General features: G+C 33.7%; 1 protein-coding gene across 1 annotated transcript; it reads left to right on the top strand.

The window, feature by feature from the left end:
- Positions 1-2,845: 2,845 nt before the first annotated feature.
- Nord (neuron derived neurotrophic factor nord) lies at positions 2,846-19,291 on the top strand. The gene is made up of 7 exons (XM_078176498.1): positions 2,846-3,123; positions 14,163-14,293; positions 15,401-15,710; positions 16,371-16,611; positions 17,319-17,552; positions 18,087-18,242; positions 18,884-19,291. Exons 1-7 carry the CDS (start codon positions 2,846-2,848, stop codon positions 19,289-19,291), a joined length of 1,758 nt encoding a protein of 585 aa, XP_078032624.1.
- Positions 19,292-19,648: the final 357 nt, after the last annotated feature.

Here is a 19,648-nt window from a genome sequence, read left to right as displayed (position 1 = left end):
AGTTAGAATAAAGAATAAATCAGTAAAGTTAGAATTAAATTAAATTCGGTTAGTAATACGTGGGAAACGTCTAAAGTGACTCCATAATCAAGGCACTTTCACGAAATACTTAATACGTACTTAAAGCGTAGTCATAGGTTAACTTAGGAAGTGTCTATAGCGAAAACGCGGAAGCTTATCGCGGACTACCCCCAATTGCTCTTGCTCCTCGAACTTCCTCTTGAACTACGGTTTCAACGTACACCGTTGTAATTACTGTATATAGTGCCAGCTGCGATCTTGTTACAGCCAGAAAAGCGGCAACTTTTCCTCAAAAAAATTAGTTCATATTGACTAATAAAACATTCGCTTTCGTCGTTCGGCTTTCAAGAAAACTGTTTTTGGCAATTCGTCGAGTTCGCGTGCGTAAGCATTCATAAGAAGAAACGGTAAGTCATGTGCAGACGCGTTGACCGATTCTCATACAGTAGCGCATACTCGACGGATTTCCGAACTCGGTTTCCAGAAAGTGAAAATCCGTGTACAAAACTTCATCTTATAGTTGCGACTAATTAATTTTAACCGAAATTAATTTGTGTATAACAGTAAGCTGTGACGTAAACTAAATTAAAATTGAATATAGATAAACATCTATAATTACTCATTTTTAAATACCCTAAGTAATTAAATATAAAATCGACAATGGAAAAAGTTGTTTTCTTTTGTCGCAGTTTCTTGAAATATATTTTGAAAAACAGTAATGTCAATTTATTGAAAGCACAAATGAGGAAAAAATTTTTGAGTAGAATATGTGTGCCCATAATTATGAAAGTGGTCTAAGTCATATATTTCTTGTTTCGAGATATTTAATGAATCGCATTTGAATAAATTAAAAGATATTTTTACATTATGCTACATTTTAATTTATAATTTTATTAGTCTTGATTATTGGAAATTTATTATAGATATGAAATTTTGTGTGAATTTCATAGGAAAATGTTATTTTTAAAGCTTGAATTGACTTAGACCATTTTCAAAATTAACTGAATGTCCTATAATTGACTTAAAGTAATAAAAAATTGTGCTTTTTATTTGAGCCGTTTATTTTGAAAGTGATGTAACAACTTTAACGAAATAATTCATAAACATTTATTAATCATTTTTAAAAAGTAATCCATTTCTATCATAATTTCGAGTTTTTAAGATTTTTAAAATGTTCCCGACAAACTGGAGGGATGTATGGTAGTAAACACATAAGATCTTTATGTTTTTCTTCCGTTGTATAATGGAAGTAATTGAATATTTTCGTATATTTTTGATCTTCCCCTTTTAGGTGAAAAATCCAAAACTTGGAATTCAGGAGCATCTAAAGAAGTTTTATAGAACATTTTATATGATTCATTTTTCACGAATCTCATCCATTGTATTTGCAGCCAAGAGACAGATAAGCCCGCGGTATTTTTTCCTTTTCTTGTTGTTGACTCTTTTAGTGATTTCGTTGAAATAAAATCCGGCTGCGACATTCGTTTTATCGAAACTGTATTTTTTCTTCTACACTTTTCTATCAGTTCATAATAGTGCTCGGGGTTGTATAAGTAATTTGCTTTTTTTATTTTCATTTCTATCAATCCAAAACCACGGTCATTCGGTAGAAAGGACCAAGTTATGTTTATATAATTTCCTTAAATTTTTGATTTAGACCACTTTCATAATTAACACTGAATGAATTTCATATAATGTTGAAATTACAAACACCATCACTGGTTCATTTTTGACAAGATCGCAAAAATTACATTGAATAAATTTAGTTTACAATAATGTGGTGTAAAATAACTGATAAACTCATTTTTTCTAAATTTTGACTTAGACCACTTTCATAATTATGGGCACATATAGTAATTGCTTGGTAGACTACAAATTTTGTGAGCTCTTTAGCAGTTTAATATAATTTCAATAAATTGGAAGTAATTTAACAAGATTACAACTGAGATACACAGAACTGTACCATTTTTGCCATAATTTGATTTTTTTCCTTTTAAATTGCCAGAAAAACTGAAATCGTTCACAGACTTTGTTCAAAGCATAATACTTCTTTATAAGCTACATTATTATGCATTCAATTCCATACTGCGTTTACTTGTTGACATTATTACACACTCTAATGTAATAATTTCGGAACGAATCGTATTTCTATTTTTGCGGCCCGTTAAAATTTTTACCGTCCGCGAACGTGTTAAACGATTCGAACAAAAATAAATCGTAAAGAATAATAGCACTCCATGATATTCTCGGAACCCGATTAATTTATCGATGAGAAAAGAAACAAAAGAAGATCCGCCAACATTCTTTCGGACGCATTGATCAAATGTATTGCAACAGGCAGGTCGAAGGCGTACCGGTATACGATGACCGAGGGTTAATACATATAAACGACGCTGTTGATACGTAACCCCGCGAACCATTGGTTCTCCAAAGATTCCCTCGAATTAGGGTCACCTACGTACACGTGGTCGGGCACTAGCACATGCACGACAAAACATAACAACGAGTGTGTACGGTTTGATCGGTCGTGGGGGACGAGGCAGGGTTGAGAGTAAGGGAAAGGAGGTAGGAGCGAGGAGAGGAGAGGGAGGGTTCCTTCCAGAAGATGGGGCAAACACGAAGTCGCCTCGGTAGGAAGCGAAGAGGGGTTATTTCGTTTCGTCTCAGCGTGGTTTCCCAAGCGGCAGCCTCGTTCGCTGACTGGCATCGTCTACCGTTCGGCACACAGTCGAACTCGTTCACCACTGGACGACAGACGTAGCGACGTCGCAGTCATCCTCCACCTGAATAATAACCATTTCCTAGCTGAGAAAAATCGAGCATCATGCTCCGTCACGTATGCCAAATCGGTTTTCTGCTCGTATGTGTGTCAGTGTTCGCGCGTCAAGGCACCGGTTGCGCATTCTGCGAGGGACTGTCGCAGCAACAGTTGCAGCTCCGACAGCTACAGCAGTTGTCCCAGCACCAGGGATACAGGACAATCGGCAGCCCTAAGCCCTTCGGCGGCGAGCGTCCCACGAGGGTGCAGGAGTTCAACAGGACCTGCGTGCTCCACCCCGAGTACCAGATACCAGCCACCCTTCGACCTGGCAACGTATCTCGGTGAGTATTACCCTCTCCTCTTCGTTCATTAACTCCTACCCCTCCTTCACCGGTGAATCGGTTTCGTTTCAATTCGCGACCGTCGCGTCGCCGAGCTGATTCTCTCGCGATCATCGACCATCCGAGGATTCAGAGAATTTCAGATGTCGCGTTGCACATTGCTAGACATCCGTAACACAATAACGCGTTTATTCGATCGTTACAGAAATAAATCCCGTCGTCTTTAACCCTTTGCACTCGCTTACCTTTCTCAAATCAGCCGCCAACATATTTACTCGTAGCAATTAACGCATCGAATTGAATGTTAACGCGCACCCGCCATGGCCAACGTTACCTGTTTCTTATTTTGCAATTCTACGTACACATTGTAAAGCTCTTTCATTGCAGCAAGTTTTGTAATAAAAACTTTACGAAACCTAAGTGAATTCGACGCTCTCATGTTTACGAAGCAACGCACGCTGGTCACCAATGTCTGTCGATGCGTTTGGTGTTAAACGATATAACGTCGCAATTATATTACTCTCTTCAACTAGTTAGTTGTTTTTGACGAGTGTACTGGTCGTAACACAAAATGTTACCATATCAACGTGACGAGTGTACTCGTCAGAAACAGAAATTTATTAAGTGATATTTAATATTTTTATATTTAACTACATTTAAACAAAATATGAAGGAAACCGAACATGTACAAGATAATTACTAAACCGCGGATCTTTATGCGAAATAAAATTCTTCTGCGCTGATTACAGTACAAATATACGAACTTTAATTTTCTTACTTATTTTTTAATAATTTCAATAAGTTGAAAGTTATAATTAGCTATTCATTTTTTCACTATTTTCAATTTTATTCATCTGTCTTTGTCAGAAATGCATAAAATATGCGCCCTAAAATTACGCTGATTTGCACACCTTTCAAAGAGAACGTACGAAACGATAGTTTGAACTTTTTAAAGCGAGGACATGAGTGCAGAGGGTTAACATGTCTTTCTTACTGTACAGTGGTTTCTTGATTCATTGGGAAAGTGGCTGTTTTATTAACGAAAGCGTTACAAGTGACTTATGCGCATTTGCAGAAGATCGTAACCAGTCTGTGAATTTTTATGCGAAATAAAAATTGTCCGTAATTGTCTTGAAGTAGTCGTACAGGAGTTTCGTTTCCTTCTCTGAAACACTTTCAATCTTTCAACTGTCTTGAATTTCGCCTAATCATTCCTGTTATAAACGCATAAAATCTGCAATCTACTCAGAGTTAAGTTCTTAAAATTAGAACAGGTTTATTGTTTCCAGTCGTGGTTAGCTTGTGTTGCAGTCGAATGCAACACGTCTGTACGAAACACGTACGCGAACAGTGCATTTGAAATCGTAATATCCTCGAGATAGTTGACGGGGAACGTTTTAGTTTACACGGCTAATGACCGTAGTGCAGACTGGTGATAAAAGATTACGGTATAGAAGGTATTGTTTTGTGAAATCTCTCATTTCGCGGTGTCCTCTTGCGCAACAATGAAACTGAGTATAAGGTGCACACGAATTACATATGTAACAGAATACTTTTAATTACGATTTACTATCAGGCTTTGAAAACTCTTTGTAATTGAGACAGTAAGAAATCGAAACTGTGTTCAACTTTGACACATTCATTTATAATAGACTCATGGTTTATTTGATTCATGTGCTTGTTACATCTGAGTTGCATATACGTTCGTGAATATTTAACTGCTACGAACGTGTATTATTTTTTTTTAGATTTTGATTAATATCCACGGAAAGTTTATCAAAACTTATTCAACATACTGTTACATTATTAAAAAGAAATTAAATCTACGATTTATACTATATTCAATCTATATTTTTCATTTCAATTTCAAATTTTTACGATAATTGTGATACGTTTCTGTTTCTTTATATTGTTGTAATTTACCTCAGGTAAAATGTAACACGTGTCAGGATCTCGATAGTTAAGTAATTTCATTTTTTCCAGTCTAAATATGGAAACTGATCGAACCTACCTTCACTACTGTACGTTTTCCTTTCTAAATCAATAGAAAACAGCATTTACAATGAAATGCATGGTTAAGTACTGCCTACCGCAAGTTTGTTTCTTAAATGGTTTCTTGTAGGACTCCAAAAATAAAGAAAGAAAACTAACTAAACAGTAGTATATGGATTTTAATTTCTAGACAAGTAAAATAGATAATAAAAATGAAACATTGCCCGATTAGAATATTAAAAAGAAAAAATATAATTGGACACTGTGTTTATTGCTCGTGATCATTAGGATGGTAATTAATTTTAATGAATGCAGATAATAGACGCTTTCTCGAAAATTAATATTCTATAATGGAGACAATTACTTGGCTAGAATATTTCATATGTTTATGTCTGTACTGTAGTTATGACTTGTCATCAAAAATCAGTTTACTTTAATAAAATTATTATTTAATTTTAATAGAATTTATTGTTTTCATTGTTTTCAACTATAGAAACGCTCAACTTTCAATTATTTAACAAGAGGGGCTTTCTAGCAATTTACACAATATAATTGCAACCTTTTATTTTATACAAAGTCAAGCGATTTTGGTTTTATTATAGTGAAATGAAAATTACGTTTTTCTATTATTTGGAATATTAATTATCTGATTGTCGTTGTGTTGCGAAATAATGATGAAGTAATTGTGACGTAATGATAAATTATTAAATAAATATCAACTTATAAAACCAGAAATTAAATATTCGTAAAATGAAAACTCTGAAAGTAAAAAGTTTTGATCGTAAAATATCATTTTCGTTTCATTTGATTATGATTGCGGTTAATCAATTAAAACAGGATGTTTAAAACCAAATGCACTAAATCTATGATACAACGCTTAAGTAATACGTCACGGATTTCCTTATAAGAAGAACTGCTTCGCATTCATGTAATGTAGATATTATATTCTATTCATTCGGAATGCGAGACCCTTAGGTCGGACAATATAACAGAAACACAGATACCTGCAAATTACATTACCGAGGGTGCATTACTCTTCTGACTATTAAGTGACCGGATAAACTAAAATTATTACTATGTTGTTGAAATCATTGCTTTGAGCAGATTACTGTTTTTTAATCTTTAGTATAAACACTTCTATCCAATTTTATCGTTTTCTTTTCAAAATTAATAAGTACACTGAAGATATTATGCACTTGTGACAAAATTGAATAAGTGAAACAAAAATTGTAGAAAAATGAAAAGAATTCAAGAATGTTAATATATTATCATACCAATCTTTTCAAATTAATCAAAAAAAGAATGTTCTCTATGATCGCTATTTATTGTAATTAACGCGAACAAATTGTTTTAATAGTATAGATATTAAAACACACATTTTATGAAAAGGATAACAGCTTTTAACAATTTGTGAATAATATGATATAAAATTCATATGAAAACATTAAAAATTGTGTTTGAAAGGTATTGGCTTGCGACGATTGTCCGTGTTAAGATTTCGCAACCCTTTTTTAATACTTTTGTGCAGCAGTATGCAATTAATATACGCTTGTAATTATCAACTTGCAACTGTCAACAAAATCTAAAACTCGATCAAACATTGCACACAGTGCATATTCAGTAATGTTTACGCGAAATTTCAGCGACTCTTTTACCCATCGAAATATACATGAACACATTAGCGGTTCGAATGATTAGTAACAGAGTTTCGCACGTGCGATCATAACATTAAACTGACTATAAACGTTTCTGTAAATTTCGCACGATTATTGCCTCTCATTGGAAACGAAGTTATCATTTTGACGATAAACTTTTCTCCCCCACGTGATTGTGCTTATCGTTAGTTTGATCTAAAATTAAACGAATCTTAAGAAAGGTGCATTCACTTTTCTCCGAACTATAGTAACAATTCGTGTGAATTTCGTTTGCGCCACAGAGCTTGTTTACCATGCACGTGTACCAGCGTTCATGGAGCCTCGAACGTTTATACGCGGACGTCACGCACCCTGTACAGTGTTTCATCAACCGTGGTACGGTACAGATTTTGCAAATGCAATTTTACTCATTCTTCTACTGAATCATCCTGCCCGTCGCAGAAGTTATCGTACTTAACAAATTAAGAGGACCGTTATATTCATTCTTGTTCACACACATTCAAAAATAGAAGTTACTGTGTTCCACAGAAAATTGGATAGAATGCTCAGTTGTAATAAAATATACACATTTACCTATACATCGCGTGTGCCAAAATATTAACTATGCGTTAGAACTGTGAAAAATTATATCACAATTTATGTTACCTGAAAAATACATTACATTTTATATTACTTCATTAATACATTTCGTATTGTCACAAAAACATGTTACATTTTATATTACTTCACAAATTGATATGTTTTATATCACCTACAGAATATATTACATTTCATGTTACTTCACAAATATGTTGCATTTTGCATTACCTCTTTTGTCAAGTAGACAAGAAAGAGCAGATAAGAAATTATTTTAATTAGACAATATTACTCTAGGTGCCTTGTTCGTTTATGAATGAAATGGCTATTACGATTGAGCAACTTCATTGTTGAAAGACTCATCAGCAGATAAAGTGTTAAACATTCACTTCTTCTAACTCTTTTGTTTGATAAAACAGCTTATCAGACTACAACGACGTATCTCGTTCTTTCGTTTCAAAGATTTTTGTATAGTTGAACGAATGAGTAACAATTAAAGTTCAGAATCTAAAGATGGCAAGGCAGTTGTCCTAATTAACGTTTTGCTTTTCAATTTTATGGGAATATTGTCAATATAATACGCTTATAAAATACTGATACGATCTATTACTCTTATTATTTCTAAAATAATTATAACAAAAACTTCTTCCTATAAAGTAATTATTTATATGAAACGCATAGTGAAAATACATGAATTCGGTTACATTATTGGTAACTGAAAAAAAACATTGTTTACTAATTATACAACTAAACAAAGAAATGTTGCAGATTTTTATTCGAAATAGGAACTGTCTGAAATCATTTCGAGATAGAATAACTACTTGCATATATGTTTTCTGCATGATTTTAATCTGCTAAAAATAACACAAAATCCTTTAAGTGGTGTCACTGTTTTGTATTTGGCACATTTGGTATTCTCATAAATTAATAAAATTCGCAGTCTACCGGATAAGTTCCCTCAAAATGGACTATATGTATAGCAATATTCATATATTGATGATTTTAAAAACTATTCTTTATTCGCATTTTAAAAGACATGGACGTGACGATTTAGCCGTATGGAGAAATGTTAAGAAACGTCGGTACTGCAAACAATGAATACAAATATTTTATTTGTACGGCGGAAATTAAACAAAAGCAGTGCTCAGAGTTTTTTAGACCATGATATAGATGCTCCGATAATGTTGCCATACTCTCTACTTTTCTGCAATGTATCCACGACACTTAATGGTCCGATGCGTCGCGACGCTACGCGTCATAAAGTTTTACTATCAGATGGTTTCCACGAAACTCATACATGTATTTGACTCAAGAGTCAAATTGCGCATTTGCTGTGAACATTGACACACAAAACTTCAATTTTACTTACGAAATGAATCCTTGCGACACAAAGCTTCGTATTGAGTTGAATCGGTTATTGCCAATGCCGCGAGTTATAAAACTATTACCACGATGAATTGTTATCATCGTAAATAAATCATTCTTTTTTTCATATTCGTCGAATATCATATATGAAAATTTACATGTGAAAGTGTGAAAACTAAATATATTTTCTTCATTTTACTACATATTTCTCAGATTTACTAAATATGCGAAGTTATAATTAACTTAATATACATCCAATTTTCAGTTTATACGGATTTCAAGTAACATGTTGTAGAAGACAAAATATAATTATAATTTTACACCGCATATTTCAGTGCCTCTAATCTTTAGAATTTTTATTTGAAAAAATTTTATGTAGACCTACTGTTAAAAAGAATATTTTCATCGTGATTATTAGATTATTCTTCATGATCTTCAAATGATCGCAACAGCAATATTCTAAGCGAAACAATTCAAAGAAGAAGTACTACTTCACAAAGAAGTACCTATAGAGGCGTTCGAAAGCGTCACGATTTATGGATGATTTCACCAGGCACAGTAATACTGAAGTTCGCGTTCTGCGCATAAAATACGTACGCTGCATCATTATAGCAACGACAGAGTGTTCAATTGTTTGTAGAAATTTTTTGAGTTTAGTACAAGTATGACGACTTGCTTATTTATTAACTTTTTAAATTGCACAGCACAAAAAGATGACAAATACAAGTAAAACTTTCCATTCTTATAAATCAAACTCTTCAATATTGTTAAATCGTGCAATCAAAGGTAATAATATAAAACAGGTATTCGATCAAACAAATCAGACCTTGATCATTGTAATCCTTCATACATGTAATCTAGCTATTGATTTCATTAACGATGAAGACGAGTCATATAAAAAAGCGTTGACATAAAAATGAATTAATTTATACTTTAGTGAGGAAAATGTTGATACTGATTCAAAGAAAAACATTTTTATCCCCACGCGTTGTGATAGTTTCTTTTGAAATATTCTGACGTCATCTTAAGCACCAAAAATAACATCAGAAAGAATCCTAATGCTTTGTTAGGCTATTTGTTAGGTTAGTTAATTAAGCTTCTGTTATCGTATTTGTTTAATAAGCAGAGAAGTAGCTTATTTTAGACAAGCACCTAGACTGAACCAAGCATGTATCTTGAAGGCAGAAAATACTTGGAATATTGTTAATTGTATTAATTTATTATAACTTCTGCTTTGGATTGGATTATGCTGGATATTCGATATAATTTGAGCATCTTGAATCATTTATATCGAGAATTTATACTACGAACATCTCACTTATTTTTAATGACAGGAAAAGTAGTGTTATTTGTGGTACTACTTGAATATGAATTGTAAATTAATTCCAAATTAGATGTTGATCATAATTAATAAAATTGATTCAATTTGCTTTCCTTTCCTCCGAATTTCGAAGAGACATTTAAATAATTCCGTCAACGATAATACTTATCATTTTGATCAAATATTTTCCGCTGGGATTAAGCAAACCTTGTTGTTTACGACTTCAACGATTGTAGGAAAAATTGCATTCACTTTCACTTCTGCAAGAAAAACCGGTTGAAAATCTATATTTGCATAAACATCCATACGCTGACGATCCCTTTGAACGTTTCGAAAACGTAGGTTAGCAGAGTTCTCGGAAAATCCATTCGGCCGCGAACGCGCAGACCGCTGATGAGCTACACTCCACGACAAATACAATAAGACGCGCATAAAACCATACTTTGTGTCACGAACAAGAATTTGTGGTTTCCATGTATATAGTGTTATTGTCAGCTTCGTAACAAGTTATTTAGCTGCTTCCCAACTGTATAATATATAATTATAAATACGATTGAAATGATAAGAACTCTTTGGAAGAACTTGAATTCAAATACGTATTTCGATAGCAAATGCAGCAACATTGAAATTTTTATAATCCATAAAATTTTAGATGTAGATTCGCGCTATTTTTTTCATAGTTTTGTGATTTAAGTATTCCCATTAATCTTTGAAATATATTTTTCACGAACTTCACTATTACTATTTTATACAAAGCTACGTTACCGCGTTGGAAAATAAACGTTGGTTTGCTCGTCATATGTATATATTTTAACAAATGTTCGTTGACAATGTCCCTATGTTTATTCTAAGTAATTATTGATGATATAGGCGATATTATTTAAATAATTAAACAGAATATGATATAATAATATATTCATTAATATTATCATTATTACATTGTTATCATTTGTTATTATTTATTATTTATTACCATTTACTATTATTTATTAACATTATTATAACTAATACCTCTTTACATTATGTAAATATTTCCTCCGCTATTATAATTGATTAAAGCCTTATATTTTCAAACAGTTTAAGGTACGCGAGGTTGAATTCTAATATTCATATAAATATAACTGACGCAAACATTTTATCATACCTAAATATTAATTTTTTTTACAATCTATTAAATAAGCCCAACTTTTTCAAAATCTCTGAATATCGGCAGTCTAAAACAAATACTATAATAAACTTTGTCATCTGTACTCTACTATTAAACAAGTTGTGCAAATGTCGTGTATTGTATGTATTTATAAGTTAACATTGTTAACTGTCATGTCATCTGCAATTGGGTGACAGAATTATTTGTTTAATCTTGAAAGTTAATGTTTGCAATCTCTAAGTGGGTGATCAGCATGTTAACATGTTGACAAAAATTAAAAATAATAATTAACACTAGAAAAGAATCCTACAAACATCGTACGATTTTTATTTTAATATGAGCAATACATTTTCCAAACCGGTTAATCTCGTGAAACAAAAGTAGTCTAAAGTGATAGAGAAGAGTACAATGACCTTTAAAGTTTCCTTTGGAATATAAAATAAAATATATATTGTACATATAATAATAAATTGTTTATTATACTAAGACGAAATAAATTATGGCTATTTCTTAGCGTTGAGCCTATCAAAAAAAACTTCTTTCAAATTCGTTAACAGAGATTCTATAAAAGGAACACAAACAACCCTTCCACTATGATTTGTTTTATACAAGTATTACAAATAACTAAGATTGAGTGTAGTAATTAGTATCGTTACAATGACTAATATTTAGTACTTGTGACAATGATGATTTTTCTTTCTCCGTTCTTATCGGAACATAATAATGCAACAGAATAATATAATAATATATGAATAGGTTTGAAAAAAGTTCTACGATACAAGTTTCAAATAGAACCTATTAAAAAGTTGCACAACTCTCTTGATTTTCATATAAATAAATTTGCTAAAAAAAAAACTTCACTTGCAAATACGTTTCGTTCCTCTGCATTCGTCGGACTTTTAAGAGGAAACCGTCCAGTGCGGTGTGCGGCGACATAGCAATGGCAAGCGTCGTCAGACGTCGGCAGGGTCTAGGGTAAGCAGATGCACGAGGAGGCCGTCGGCGTCGCGACGCCGCGCCGCGCCGCGCCACGCACCGCGACGCGGGCCATACTATCGGGCGCGGATTTCCAGGAAAGTCGTGAGATGGCCTAGCCGGGCCGAATGACAAAATCAATTTGGGTTTGTCGTGGGACAAACCGTCCGCCAAAATTAGACGTCGGGGGTCGTAGCTGCGCGACCCCAGACGCCGCGACGCCAGCATTGTGTGTAGACGCTAATTTTACAATAGCCGTTTCAGTGCCAGCCCATGAACGAAAGGCACGTGCGACGTCCCGACGTTCTCTCGAACGATGCTAACGGGACGAAGAGAGTCCGCGGCGACGACGTCCTAAGGGATGGGGGCGCGGAGAGAGATGGGACGATGAGGGGGCCGGTGGAACAGAGGGAGAGAGAGAGAGCGAGAGAGACAGAGAGAGAGAGACAGACAGAGACAGAGAAAGTGTAACCACGACAGCTATGCCGAGGCGTAAACTTAACCGGTGCGATCTTTAAAGAGGGACTTTTGCACGGATACGATCACACATTATGACTAAATATAAACGGCAGTCCGCGACTCTGTGTCTGGGCGACCCGCGTCCACGTGTACGTGTACATGAATCGGCTGATCTTGAGATTATGCTGTTACCGTCGGATTATAGAGGAGACCGGGTGCGAAAGTAATATTGTAAATAACCGAAAATTTTACAGGGTAGTAGAGCTAGTAACTACTACTTATCAATTAAGAAATATTACATTTTTTATTTGAATTGAATTAATCATTTGTTAAAATTAAAGGTATAAAATACAGATGTTATTAAATAATATAACAATTATTTTAATTGTTCGATACTGAATTCGCGAAATTTGCTGTAAAACTTACAAAGGAGCTTATGAATATTAATCCTATTGGCAAAATATATTAAGATTACGGAAAACCGGAACAGTAATTATTCATTTCAATTTTTATTTTTAGTTTCAATTTTAGTAGTTTACTTACTGTGAAGGTAACTGAATCTATTTTTCGCTTGATGTTACTGTGCAGCTTGTTTGTAATTTTTGTCAAACAATTTTTCACATTATACTTTTTATACTAACTATAGACATAGTAAATCGATCCTTCTAACCGAAGGAAAGAAAACTGAAGTCGTCTGATCCAATTTGAAAAGTTATCCTCTTCAACATTTTGACTGTTCTACCTTCTAAAATTTCATCTTTTCTATTCGTACATTAATAAATAAATTCTAACGAATTTGTATGACTTTCATGTACTGTGATCCTATTAAAGAGCCTGCCAATAACGGAAGTCACTGTATGCGTATAAGTTTTTTATCGTGCTTGCGTGTGGCCTCTTCCTTGAAAGGGTGTCCCATTTTCATAAGTTCGGAGCTCCTTTTAATCTTTCCGAACGAACCTTATTAATTAATATTAACGACACAATTACAACTTTTATCGATAGATTCCCATACTTAAGAAACTCCCGGCTAGTGTGTAATATTTTTAACGAGGTAAATACTTCAATATATAACAAACGATAGAGTTTATGCTTACAAAGATATATTGCAACCTGATTATTGTTTTTCGGTAGCTTCAGGAAACTTTGAAAAAAAGATGTGTGTTATGTTTAATAATTCACTGTTCGGTACATCGCGGCAGAATTGTTTACAATATTCTTGTATCCAAACGTTTGATTGTCTAATCATTATATCATTTAGAGGCATCATTATTTAGTATAAAATTTGAATAAAATTTTTAGATAATAGAATGTGTTGGTAACAAGATATTAAAAAAATAATTCTTCAGAAAAAAAGTTTCTACTGCATTAAAATTGTTTATTTACATAAACGTATGTAGAATAACGCATATTTCGTATATGTATTAGTTTAAGTACTAATTGAAAAGAGCTCACGGTATACTGTTTTGCATTATGTTGCATATCGTGTCTGGATACACTTAATACGTATCGAGCATCAATATCATACTGGATGCAGATAAAATTATTCCAGGTTCTATTACCTGAGCCCACGCGAAGGTCCACCCCTAACACTGCTTGTTAGCCCCTGTAGCGGGCCAATATCATGGACGGTTAGCTATGTCGAACCACCTGAAAACACTGAAGAGTCCGAGGGTGCAAAATGTAAGAGTAATTAAATATTGCACGATAACATGTAGCAATATTATTAATACTATCTAATATTATTCGAACGTGATTTTAACAAGGAGGAACGCGATATTTTAGAAATATTTATTTAAAGCATTGTAACATAACATATAATATCATACATAAAGTGTTCTTAAAACTCAAAAAGATAACTTCGAATTATTTTTATGGAGTTTGTTAAAAAATATTAACAGCTTATTTAACCTTTGCACGTCGCAATCATGGGAGCACATATGGAACACATGGATTCACTTTTCAATATTCTTTTATCATTGAATACCCCATGTATATATGTCATGTAAACGTATACACTATTTACATTTTGTGTTCTGATTCATACAAATATTTGCAAAAAGTAGTTTTTCTTAATAATTGTTATAGAATATATTCATTAATATGTAACAAAAAGTATAAATAATAAATAACCTTTTTGTATAGAATATTTCATATAATATCATATAATATATATAATATAAATATTTTATAAATATGTAAAAAATGTATTATTATATACTCTAATTATATAATAAATCTTCTATACAGAATTCTTTTAAATCAACCTTGCTATTGCATAACGTACATGCATTTATAAAAGTAATCTCTAACATGTTTCCAAACGTGATTCATTCACATGCTTACGGACTTACTTATTTTTTACGAACTTGTTTAATTAATACTAACAATATCTCAATACCTGTTGTCGTTATATACATACATATATATACCGGTCTGATTGGACACAGCATTCGCCGGGCGAGGATTAACAAACTTTACAGTAAAATGAAGAATAAAGAGGACAGTAATAAACAGACTGCAGATTTTTATTATGCAAAATGAAAATTGTTCGGATCTTTCTAATAAATTAAATATAATACATTGAGGTTTTGAAATGCTTTCAATAGTTGCACTGTTTCAAATTACAAGTACTGAATTTTGTCATAAACGCATAAAATCCGCAGTCTAGTAATAAATATATCACTAATAATACGGAACGCAGGTGTTAATACGGCAGGAAGATATCAGAGGTACTAAGCCGAGATAAACGTCTCTCTAATGAATAAAGTATTATGATCGATATAACAGCACAAACACGATGGCCAGTGAAGACTTTGAAGCCAGGCTCCCCCCTTTTTACGTACCAGGGCGCCGAGGATCAGAATTTTACGATACCGAAGACACGCGCCGGCCTCTACCGGTTCGAAATTAAATCCGTGGACTCTCCTGACGCCGATTTACAAAAACTGATCCCGAGCACGGTGCTTTTGTACGCGACGTCCAGCGGATTGGATCATATTCCTGAGTGGTACATGAACGAAAGAGAAAGCCGTCATCGCTCATTGAGATTTCAACAGCGACGAAGCAAACGTCGGCTCACCGTCTCCTGGAACAAAAGGTATTGCGCGACAAGCTTGTTATTTGTTAAATTTACCTTTACACAAGTGTTAGAATTCGTCCCGATATTTGCACACTAACTAATGATTACTTTCTGAACAATTATCGCTGAAATCATTGATGAATGCGCGAGAACATAAAACATTTATTGTATTAAATTATCGTACATATTTTTATTCATTTCTCATATGTTCTTAAAGATGAAAATTCATACGTTTTCTGTTTCTAGACATCGTAATTGGTATTGTGAAATAAATATATATTTATGTAGACCGGCAACTACAGTTCATATACAATTTTATAGTCGAATCTTTTATACAATAATTTTGGAAAAAAGCGTGAGTGTTAATCACTATTAGCTGTCTGTGAATTGCTGTTACCATCTACTTTTAACAAAAGTATTTCTGCTTACCTATTCACGATCGATTTTGTTATATCACGCTTATCGCTAGTTTGCGGATTTTTATGCAAAATAAAAATTGTCTACACCAATCACAAATACAGGCGCTGCAAGAATAGGGATTTATATACATTATTTTTGATGAGTTAAAATTGATAGAATGATGGTTTTAAATTCTTTATGCTAGAAAATATATTTTATATCCTCTATAATTTGCTATTGATAGATTCTAGAATTCAAACAATATGTTTATTTTTCCAGCAACATAAATCCTCACCTTTCACGCTACTGTTTAGCCGTGACATCGGGATCCCAAGCTCACCCATTAACCCTTTGCGCGGCTCAGCACGTCCTCCACGTTCATGCTCATCCTTCGAAGGGTAGTTCCTCGAAAGAGCAGCAACACCGCGGGGTTCCGGAAGGGCTACACTGCGTGCGGCAAACGAAATTGACGCTTCATCGGATGAAGTACGACACTACGTACAATTTTACGTTATACGTGGTCAGTAATTGAGATCTGAGAAGATCTACTCGACTAATCATTCATTCTAAAAATAGTCTGGAGACTGTAGTAACTAGGGATGTAAAACATGCTCCGCCGATTTTCTTAAAATTACTGACTTTGGTAAAAGCACTTTTTGCAGAATTGCTACTTTTGGTAAAGGATCCGTCAATTATCTACAAGGTCGAACATTTGAAAAGAATCACCAGAATCACTCGTTTGTCTTCAACAATAGAAAAATAAGTTCCACACATAAGTTGCTTAACTTCAAGGAGCATATAATATGGAGATAATAATTTTGTGATGGATGGTATTTTTATTCTAGAATATTATTCTACGTAAGGACAGGAGTAATTTCCCGATATCATAAAAACTAAAGCTTCTATATACAAATGCTTCAAACAAATGTTACTCTCTTTTTCTATTGTTAAATAAAAACGAGTTATTTAGGTTATTCGAGTTATTCTCTTTCAAATGCCCCGCCCTGTATAAGACGAAGCAATTGTATAGAAGATAATTTTGAAAATAACTGTTATCTATGTCTATTAGGTTTTTGAATTAATATATTTTTAATACAGACGGCTTTATTCATTTTAGTAATGTTGAATAATTATTTGAGATATAACACGTCCTGGTCCTTATTCACTCCTCAGAGAACGAGGGTTGACTATATTCTAAGATTTCAAACTGTTCTTTTATTGTTTCAGGTAAATACCCGCAATAACGTTTCGAATCGGGTAGCTACCGACAGCATACGATTTCGAAAAACTCCGGAGTTGATTTTACGAACTGGTGGTTATACCACGACCAATTTACGGAAGACTGATGGATTTGTTCATTTCCGATATCGTCCACCAGAAAATACTTCGAGCACCTTCCACATCTTTCCCTGCGGCGGTGGAATTGTCAAAGCGAAATTAACTGCACCAGGAATTTTAAGGGTAATCAAACGTTTGTTCAATTACGTATGTTTTAATTCGATAATAGCAAATGTTCTGTTTCTTTGGAGAAAGAAAATCGAAAATAGTTCTTTAACGATCAGACATTTTAGATTGCAATATACTGAAAGAAATACAATTCAACTTATTGTACTTTATTGTATCTAAAAGTTTCATTATAGTCTATTTATATAGGCACTTTTATAATTGTAATCTTTCATAGAAGTATTACAGAACTTTTTCAAATTGATTAATTTAGTACAATTTTTTAAAGAGTATCGCCAACTCTTTAAACTATTAATACCTATCTAATGTCGATAACGTATACGGTGTTTCTAAAACTGTTAGCCATCAATAATAATTTAATAATTAAAATGATTATTCAATAATTAAAGAGATGACATTGAACACCATTTATTTACCTATATAAAGAGAAATTAGGAGGAATCTTATCTAATATTTCTTACCCCCTGTAAAATCATAAATCTTATTATTGAAACGCAAAGTACAGAGACTATAAATAATTTATATTTACAGGAAAGGGAAGTAGTAGGATACGCATCATTAAGTGTGCCACCTTTAACTTCAGGCAAAGCATACACGTTGCGAATATCCGCTACACCGCAAGAATTAGCACGTGTGTTTGCTATTAAAGTATTAGCAACACAAGAATCGTCAACGATATTTCCGCAGGTATGTTATGTTTTTAGTTATTAACATTTTGCACTCGACGCCATTTTAACTCAATGTCTAAACTTATTTTGGATGGATTACAGTATTTGTATTTTCTGTAAATCATTGATGCAATTTATTCATACAAAATTGAGTCCTTATAACAGTTATACTTTGAACAGTTCTTTAAAAATAAACAAATTTGATAATATAAAAATATTTTCAAAACATCGTACGACAATGAATTGAACGGTGCATCAGAGTCGCCACTCGAGTGTAAAGAGTTAACTGAATTACAACAAGAGCGTAAAAGAATTCCTTAGTACGCATATATACGAATGCTAATTTTCAACCAGTTTCCAAAATTCATTTTTAACACAATACATTCGAACAAACTGAATTATACTAGGATGTTCAGTTTACAAAAGATTGGAGCACCATCCACCATGATTTTGATCTTTTTACTTTCAGTTTCATTAATCAAATTGCTTTGATATTACTGAAATTCTTGGGGATGATTTTTTATACTTCATGTATTAATTTGTAATTAAACAGCGGAACTTCCATCCGGAAGTCGGCGACTCATATTGCCAGAGGATTGATATGCTAATCAAACAGCAATGAAAAGTCATTAGACAATTGTGAACCTTGTACATATTTAGATACCATCCAGAAGTACACCACGCGAGTACAGACCCCTAAGGACCTGCCACGGTGTGACGATAGGAGTGGAATCGGCGGGCGCAGCTAAGTATTGCATCCTGGTGCGGGAACTGCGAAGTTCCTCGTTATTGGCCAGCGTGGCTACGATCCCGGACCAGTGCGGCCTTCATCGTCGACGACGTTCCGAATACACGTTCGAAGTTTGCGAGGAAAGGCTAAGCCCGCCGAAGGATCGTGCGATTCCGTTCACGCTAACGCGGATGCAACCGGGTAGAGCGTACCTCTTGCAAGTCACGGCGCAATTAAAGGGTCAATCGTTGTCTTATCCGTTGCTAGGGGTACGCACCCGACGTACCTGTGCACGTCGTTCCGATAACTCCCAAGAAACGAATAAGACCAACCAATGATGAGTATCGATGACGTTTCGGTACGCGCTCCGCATAATTCTTCTGTCTACCGGATCGATGCAAATCGAATGTCGTTTCCTTCGCATTTAATTCTCACTGATGGACAAAATTGTGAAACGAACCGAGAGTAACCGTATTCGACATTTCACCAACATTTCGAACATTTTTTTGCTAAATACAAAGAACAGTCAGAAATTTTGTTTGAGAAACGTAGAGCAATTTTAATTGCTGTCTCAAAATCATCATTCTCGTATAAAGGGTTTAATATCGCTGTTAAAACAGGATTGTGATGTTCGACGTTTTCAGATATTAAACGAGTAATGCAGACAGATTCTTAATATAAACAAAAATTGAATA

This window comes from Augochlora pura, chromosome 3 (genome assembly GCF_028453695.1).
Source record: "Augochlora pura isolate Apur16 chromosome 3, APUR_v2.2.1, whole genome shotgun sequence".
Classification (NCBI taxonomy): Eukaryota; Metazoa; Arthropoda; class Insecta; order Hymenoptera; family Halictidae; genus Augochlora; species Augochlora pura.
Note: the sequence above shows the minus strand (reverse complement) of the source record. Positions and strands in the feature narration are given on the sequence as shown.

Excerpts from the sequence above, each read along its gene's own strand:
- Nord (XM_078176498.1), top strand. The coding sequence starts at position 2,846 with ATGCTCCGTCACGTATGCCAAATCGGTTTTCTGCTCGTATGTGTGTCA. Across the intron at positions 16,612-17,318 it reads ACAATTTTACGTTATACGTG|GTAAATACCCGCAATAACGT; the intron begins GTCAGTAATTGA and ends TTATTGTTTCAG. Across the intron at positions 17,553-18,086 it reads CTGCACCAGGAATTTTAAGG|GAAAGGGAAGTAGTAGGATA; the intron begins GTAATCAAACGT and ends TTATATTTACAG.